Genomic DNA, 8,096 nt, shown 5'->3' on the forward strand with positions numbered 1-8,096 from the left:
TGGGTGGAGAGGCTGGCGAGTCCCTTCACACTGAGAAACAGGCAAACACACATGGTTAAAATGTCCTCTTTATTCGTCAGTAAATACATTACAAACCATTGTGGCAAAAGCCTTTCAACAACTACATTTAAAAACAACAGAAACAGGGATCGCTGTGCAATGATAAACAACAATATGATAAACAACAATATGATAAACAACAATATGATAAACACAACAATATGATAAACAACAATATGATAAACACAACAATATGATAAACAACAATATGATAAACACAACAATATGATAAACACAACAATATGATAAACGGGTGCTTTTTGTCTTTTCAGCTCATTTAGATTCAACTCTGCAACAAATAAATAAATAAATAGACATTGGTTCTTTCACTACACGTGCACATCAGCTGTGTAGTTTGGTTTCTTCTGACAAACATGCACAGATAACTCCTTCCACCTGCTTCCTTGTATCCTCAGCACCTGTAAGGCAGTGCGGGCTGTCCCATCTGCACAGGGTGCACAAAAACACCTCCTAGCAGTATCCTTTCCCCCCAACCCAGCAGCTTGTTGAGAGTGACGCTGAAAGGTGAGAGCAGGCCCTTTTCCTTGACCTCAGCTCTGCTGTGCTGGCTGACAGAGAGACGCTGCTTCCTGTGGATAGCCTCTGCCTGCCTGTAGGAGTCAGGGTAACTCTTCACCTCGGCGCGCTCGCCAGTCTTCCTGCTCTCGACCATTTTTTCTTGTTGCCTCTCGTTTGCTGTGGAGGAAGGGCATATTCCCAAAGGGGTCAAAGAGAGGGTAAGGCTTTTACGTTTCTCTAAGAGAGAAGCAGAGCCTGATGGGAGTTGTAGTTGGGTGGCCTTTAGCGTTGGGTTGATGGGCTCACAGGGACGGGAAGCTGAAACCTCCGATGGTTTCTGCACAGGCTGCAGGTCACGACGGGGAGGCAACTCAGGAGTCCGCAGTTGCTGCTGCTTGTTGTCAGCGCTCTCTGACAGCCAGCGTCTCTGCTGGGCTTTGTCTTTGTGCTGAGCTGAGTCTGCGGTGACGCTCTTAGCTTGACAGTTACTGTTCTGACTGCTGTGAGAGAGGTTCACACTGTCGTTAGCAGGTGGCAGGCAACTGGCCAGCTGCTGGATGAGGAGGTCGTGGCCACGCGACTTTTGGCTCAGAGCACCCTGCAAGTGCTGCAGCTGACCCAGGAAGTTGAAGTTTGGGGAAATGGAGGGCCGGCGCTCTTTCACAAACCTTATAAGGGGACAGAAAGGATGTGGGTTATTGTTGCTAGTATTTCACACGTCACACTGAGTCTAGGTAGTACTCTGCAATGAGCTACAGGGACAGTTACCACAGTATTACAGGCTGTACGACAATAAACAGGAATAACAGGTGAATAGATGCTCATTGGAGTGTACTGAATGTCTCGATAATGCTTATATAGAGTGCATACATACACTAACTGAGAGGTTTAGCAAGTGTTCAAGCTGCTATAATGTCTTGTAACTTCACAAAGCCTTCTTGTTATTGATCAGGACTGACTACATCTGCTCGTTTCCTCTGACAAGCCTAATGCATCGAGACTCAGAACAGTGGGACAAAGGAGATCTGTCAAGATTAAGACAGGTGCAGATTTACACAGCTGGGAAGGAAACAACTGCAGCCTGCAAGATAAACATTTCCAACAACTGCATGTAAATACTTTGTTAAGGCAGGAATATCTGGATCCTCTGATGTATATCAAAATATAGGTCTTTGAGAGGAGAAGTCCTAAAACATGACTTATGTATACTGGTTCCTTTACAAAGGTGTGCATCCATTGTTCTCTGGAGTTGTTGACTGTTGTAGAGAAAAGTGTGAATACCATGTGCTGTGGACTGTTTAGAGAAAGTCTTTCATGGGTAAAAGTCTCCAACTGTCAAGACCACAAATACTTAAACTCATAAGCAGAGTTAACTTCATTTCACCGGAGTGGTGAAAGTGCCAGAAAACCTCTGATAGCTGTAAGTTAAACAACTCATGCTCAGCTTTAGAAAGGAAATCAATAAGGCTTCTTCAGTGTTCTTATGTTATTTGACAAAGTCGAGCTCAGTCCCCTCTGCAGGATGAATTTGTGCTACTAGCCATACCTGTAAGCATGGTCCAGGTCCATTTCCAGACTGTACATGACATAGGCAACAGCCAGAGCTGGGGAGCGGGAGATTCCTGCTGCACAGTGCACCAGCACCGAAGCCCCCGACGACATGGCTACGTCTGAACACACAGTGCATAGTGACAGTCAGCCGAGCGGGACACAGAGCTGCTGTATTGGCTAAAGCTAACCACACTGCAAATTACATTTTTGAAAACAAAAATTCAATAATAAATATTTAAAAATTGAAAATAAATCTAAAAAACAACGTCATGACTTGTGCATGAGGGTTCATAGCCTGCAGCTTCTATCGTATTGCCACTGCTAACTCAACCGACTGCATAGAGCCGTGAATGCAAACGTCTTGCACTGTCACAGAAGTAAAGCATTGTTCAAACACAATGATGACAACATGGTGAGTGTTTAGTGATCATGTGCATTAGAAATCTGAGGTAATCTTGTTCTATTGCTGTAATGTGAGAGTGAGGCCTTACCAATGAAATGCAGAGCCTGTGGGATCCAGGGCAGCAGGTTATCCCACAGAGAGTCATCAATAGGAATGCGGAGATACCTGGAACCAGGCAGGAAGGAGGGCTGGGGGCTACAGCGACTCACACTCAGCACATAGGAGATACCCAGCGAGGCCAGCTGGTCCTACACACACACACACACACACACACACACACACACACACACACACACACACACACACACACGCTTTGTTTCTGCTGTACAAGAGTTCACAGTGAAACTTGGCTGTCTGTGCTCTACCTCACATATAAACTGTGATCGTCTCTGTGTACATATTAATGTTGGTAATTGTTTAGAGCACTTTTAACTTTATACTTCACTATTTTTTTATTTGTTACAAATTAAAGAATCACTCAAAGTGCTCAAGAAAAATATTTCACACGTAATTTGTGAAATATTTGAATTGTTTAAAAATAAGGTAATATAATAATATTGCACATGAAGTAATGATCTGCTCAGTAGGCAACAGATTTACGTGAGCATGCGCAGCTGTAAGTTCATGTTATTTAATGTCCACATCAGCCACGCGTGTGCTGCTGTGCTGTGTGAGAGCATTGCACAGGAGCTGTTATTGCGACATTGTTATGTCTTTGATAGCGACAGCACGGGTCCTCTTCCTACCTGCGTCACGTCGCTCTCTGCTCCGAGGTAGAGCTGCGGTAGGATGACGGACAGCGGGGGCCGCTCCATCTCTCTGTCCCGAGACAAGACCATACCTGCAGCACCACAGGCGACACCCGTAGGAAAGAATTCCGCTGCGTGAAACGTCCTGTGACCAGTTCTTAGAAGACAAACATTCAAACAGTGTGCGTTTCCTCTTTTGCACGACGGTGCATCCGTGCTGTATCCACGCCGTACTTACTGAGGTGTCAGCTGCTGCGCTGCAGCGAGGTCCTCCTTCCTCCTCACTGTGTTCCTCACACTGGATTCTCAACGATGAGCTCATCAACTTTCCAACAATAGATCTGGACTGGATGATGTCATTTTCAGCCAATCACTGCGCCGCCGCACTTTCACACGCGCAGACGCAGCTGTCCGTGGGGCCGCCTCAGCAGTACAGACACCAGTGTGAGTGCTGCAGCACATGACGTTCACTCCAGTCACATCTGGCCTGTGTACTTACTGCAGTAGCGGCTTTGACCTCCTGTTTGTGTTACTGCTGCTGTAGTGGAGCAACCGTGACCCACATGATGTCCCTGAGGATGAACAAAGTATCCTGACAGTGCAACATCTCACTGCACATGAGACTGAGAGGCTTTGATGGCGGATAACCAGCCGAGGTTTGCCTGTCCGCATGCTGCTAACTGCTCCCCCTCTGGTGTTAACCTGCATTCTTCTACTCTTTACCACCTTTCTATGCTAATTTAAACCATGCGGATTGGTTTGCAGCATTTGATGGTTCTGCACAGCATCTTAGCTGTTCCTGGTCTGCACTCTGTGCCCTGAAGATGTGCAGGTTCCTAATACTACTGAGACCTAAGATCTCCTCACGTTGTGAAAGGTATCCCAGCTTGCATCCTATTACTACACTGAACCGTCTCTGGAGCATCCTTTGCACAACCAGCCTGAAACGTGGATCCTGTTGACAGCCTCCGTGCTGTAGATCTACCTTTTCTAGCTACTGATAAGATTTCTTGATGTCAGGCACTTCTCCCGTCTGTCATCATCTTCATCGTGATTGCCCTGCAAGATACTCGGGTACTTGTAGCTGTCCTGTATACCCACTTACTTTTGCTTCTGGCAACTCTAATCCTCCAGCCTGGATCCCATTTCCTTGCTTTGCCGAACATTTCTGCACGTAGACCCAGGGTAAGTAAGTTACTGCTGTTAATGAGCTCGATGTCAAACATGTACAGAGTAGGTTTATCAGCTCTTTGGGGTGACCTCTCAGTAACCAGGAAACGGGCAGACCATCACAGACCCCTCACACCCTGGACACAGACTCTTTGACCTGCTGGCAGACGGTGCAGAAGCCTGCAGACCAGGACCCCCCGACACAGGAAGTTTCTTTCCCCTCACCATCTCCCTCCTAAACAGTTAAACTGTCACACTGCTAGACTGCAACTGCACTTAATGCAGACTCCGTGGTATTCATTTCTGTAATCCTGTATATTTGCGTGTGTGTACCGTGTCGTTTACATATTGTTTTACATTGTTGTGCTTGAGAGACACCATCGATCAGAACCAAACTCCTTGTGTTTGCGCATACACCTGGCCAATAATCGTGATTGTGTGATGAGGGGACTGACACCTTTGCAGAATAGCAGTTACGGGTGACTTGTGGAACTTTCTACCATCGACAGGAGAGGTTCAAGGTGAAAATCACTGCTGACCAAAATCGATGCAAAAGCTTCTCTCACATCTGCCAAAAAATAAAAAGAATAAATATGTTGATCCCCAAGAATTTAGGGAAAACATTCCTGAGGACTGAGACAATCACACAAATGCCCTGGTTCCTTCTCCATGGCTTGGGTATGGCTTCAGTCACAGGGATGAGTCTGGCTACAAAGCCCACTGCCTTCTCACTCAGAAATCCCTCTACCTCCATATGGATTTGGACCAGTTGGCTTTCCACCCAGACTTCTTGCTTACTCTGGATGTCCATTCATGAGCTGCTCCTCATGAACGGAGGAAGATGATGGAAGTAATCCCCAAAAGTTGATTCTGTTCATCTGGACGCTTTCAGTGGAGAAACGTTTCATCATCATCATCATCATCAGGTGGCTTCTTCAGTCTCAGCTGACTGCAGGTTTCAACCTTAGAAACGGGACATTTGCACAATGACTGAAACCAGCCCACTGAACAATGTGAGCTCAGTTCCTTTGCATGTTAATGATCAAGGAACTGAGCTCACAGCCAGAATCAGCTGTTGGGGATTTACTTAGCTGGATGAATGAGCATGAAGAAGATGAAGTAATCCTTCCGTTTTCTTGACATTTCCATCATGTCTGCAATCAGTGTATAAAGATACGTCCTTCTCTCCCACCTCAGTGTCCAGTCTCATATAGCCGTCAGTACTTTGTCCCATCTCTGCATGTGCACTGTTGGCCAGCAGCACCACAGGTGATTGTTGATTGGCTGCAGCTCAGGCAGGTAGATCAGGTGATCTCATCATCACTTTAATCCCACTCCAGTCTGAATCCCAGGTTGCTTTCTGATGCAGAGTGTGAATGCTAGAGAGCGTTCAGGCGTTTAAAAAACAAAACAAGCTGATCTGCATGTTACATCAGGACCCTCCCCATTTATCCGGGCATGTGCAGACACTAGCAGTGCACTGGCTTGTGGCCCCCTGTGCCTGGCTGCCATTCATATAGGAAGACTGTGTCAGTGTGACGAGACAGGAAGCATCAGTTTGGATATATATGGCATAATTTTACTTCACATTTTTTCATTACAGAGTAAATCTTGTAATCTAACACAGGTATTGGACAGGTTCCTAACACCAATATATGAGGCTGCATTAGCTAGTGGATACTGCATAGACACGCACACAAACTCATGTACACACACGCACAGAATGACAAAATCACTACGTTTTCCACTACAAAGTTCTATGTCCTGTGATTGCTGCGCAGCCACAGAAGATTATGTGACCATGTATTAGAAATGTCTGCAGGCTCTTTTTCTTACCTGGTTGCACACACACGCACACACACACACACGCACACATACACACACGCACGCACACGCGCACACACACACACACGCACGCACACACACGCGCACACACGCACACACACACACACGCACGCACACGCACACACACACACACGCACGCACACACACGCACACACACGCGCACGCACACACACGCACACACACACACGCACACATACACACACGCACACGCACGCACACACACACGCACACACGCACACATACACACACGCACACATACACGCACGCACACGCACGCGCACACACACGCGCACACGCACGCACACGCGCACGCACACGCACGCACACACACGCGCACGCACGCACGCACACGCACGCACACGCACACGCACGCACACGCGCGCGCGCACACACACACACACACACACACACACCAGTTGTGTTGGACATCTGGGTGTCTAACATTCTGTACTCCGGGAACATCAGTGCTGATTATGACACAACAGCCAGGACGAGTTGTGGATAAATTTCAGATCCACAGCTGGATATGAGCAACTTCTGAATATCAGCTGTTTGTGTAAACACCAGATTTATTCTGTAACGTTAGGCTGACCAGACTGAAATCTGTGTCGCAGCTGGGATGTTGCTACGTGTGTAGAGAGCTTCTCTGTCCCAGCACAAACTTTGGGATCCACGAGGTAAATTTGATGCATCCATGTATGTTTACTTCAATCCCAATTAAGGCGGTGCATTTCTCTGGAGAATAAAACAAAAGAAAGCCAAAGCGGCACGGCTGCAGCAGCCCACACCACAGTCCCTGTTTGGACTGGTCTTATCCATAAGCCCACCGTTGCACGGCGCTTCTTCAGCGGTGGGGAGACAGGTAGCCAGTTCTGTCTTGGAAAACTAAAGCGTGGTGTTCAAACACCTTTTGAAAAAGATTTGGTCTCATCTGTGGGGGCGTGATTTTACTTTGAGACGAGCTTTGAAAAAACAAGCTTCAGTCGTACAGGAGTCAAATGAAAACTGTGCACACCTGGCAGGCTGCTGGCCTCCCCAAGCTTTCAATCAAAACCTGAACCACGTTCAAGGCGATGGATGGGTCGCTGCTGGTCTGGTCACAGATTATCTGCAGTCTTCACTTTGTTCACGATGGATGAAATGATCAGCATCTAAACAAGCTGATGGGAATGTCTGGGAAGCATTCAATTCATTTACCGACACATAAGTTCAATGAGAACATTGTGTGTGGGAAACGAACGGGGGAGGAATCGGAGGGGAGGAGCCTGTGCCTCAAAGGCCATCCCCAACACTTCAAGTGCTTCTTCAGGGGGAATGCAAGACCAGCTCACTGCCAGGTCCCACAGGCTCAAGCAGAGGTTGGCAGGTGAGCCATTAGCAGGGTCTTCAAGGAATGTCCTATAAACGAATCGATGTCTCACACACAGCATTACTACGTCACACAGTCTGTATGGAGCAGAATGAGACCCCAGCCACAACCGTGGGACACATGCACTCTCTCCTGCACACACACACACACACACACACACACACACACACACACACACACACACACACACACACACACACACACACACACAGGTAAACCAACAAAAACAATAATGTAGCATTATGTTAATAAACAAGTAGAGGATGAACTAGAATCAGAATGTGGAACAGGAAGAATGACATTAATATTGCTGCTGCTGGCAGCGGCTGCTTTTCCCTTATGTAGGTTACACTCTTGGTTTTTTACTCTGATTCTCTGTTGGAGGAAGGAGGGCAGGTGCGGTGGGTCTGAGGGAGAGGTCGCTGGTGGG

At 47.2% G+C, this 8,096-nt stretch overlaps 2 protein-coding genes across 4 annotated transcripts in view; both read right to left on the bottom strand.

The window, feature by feature from the left end:
- Positions 1 to 95: 95 nt before the first annotated feature.
- On the bottom strand, positions 96 to 5,880 carry LOC146670735 (uncharacterized). 2 transcript variants are annotated; one of them, XM_085402794.1, is made up of 5 exons: positions 3,521 to 5,880; positions 3,280 to 3,374; positions 2,622 to 2,781; positions 2,126 to 2,249; positions 96 to 1,247 (listed from the first exon to the last, which is right to left on the bottom strand). In XM_085402794.1, the coding sequence occupies exons 2-5, from the start codon at positions 3,370 to 3,372 to the stop codon at positions 473 to 475; spliced, it is 1,152 nt and encodes a 383-aa protein (XP_085258920.1). In that variant the 5' UTR covers positions 3,373 to 3,374; positions 3,521 to 5,880; the 3' UTR covers positions 96 to 472. The 2 variants fall into 2 exon arrangements, with proteins under 2 accessions (XP_085258920.1, XP_085258919.1); XM_085402793.1 differs by having other exon boundaries at positions 3,280 to 3,439.
- Positions 5,881 to 6,009: 129 nt separating this feature from the next.
- The window catches only part of ap2a1 (adaptor related protein complex 2 subunit alpha 1), a 40,439-nt gene continuing 38,352 nt past the window's right edge, over positions 6,010 to 8,096 (bottom strand). For both annotated transcript variants that reach the window (XM_085402791.1, XM_085402792.1), the window contains one exon: positions 6,010 to 8,096. This exon is cut by the window's right edge and continues 114 nt beyond it. The gene's annotated coding sequence lies outside the window, so the exon portion shown is untranslated.

The sequence above is a fragment of the Rhamphochromis longiceps genome, linkage group LG4 (assembly GCF_057381845.1).
Source record: "Rhamphochromis longiceps isolate RC_006_pf linkage group LG4, R_longiceps_female_GT1.1, whole genome shotgun sequence".
Classification (NCBI taxonomy): Eukaryota; Metazoa; Chordata; class Actinopteri; order Cichliformes; family Cichlidae; genus Rhamphochromis; species Rhamphochromis longiceps.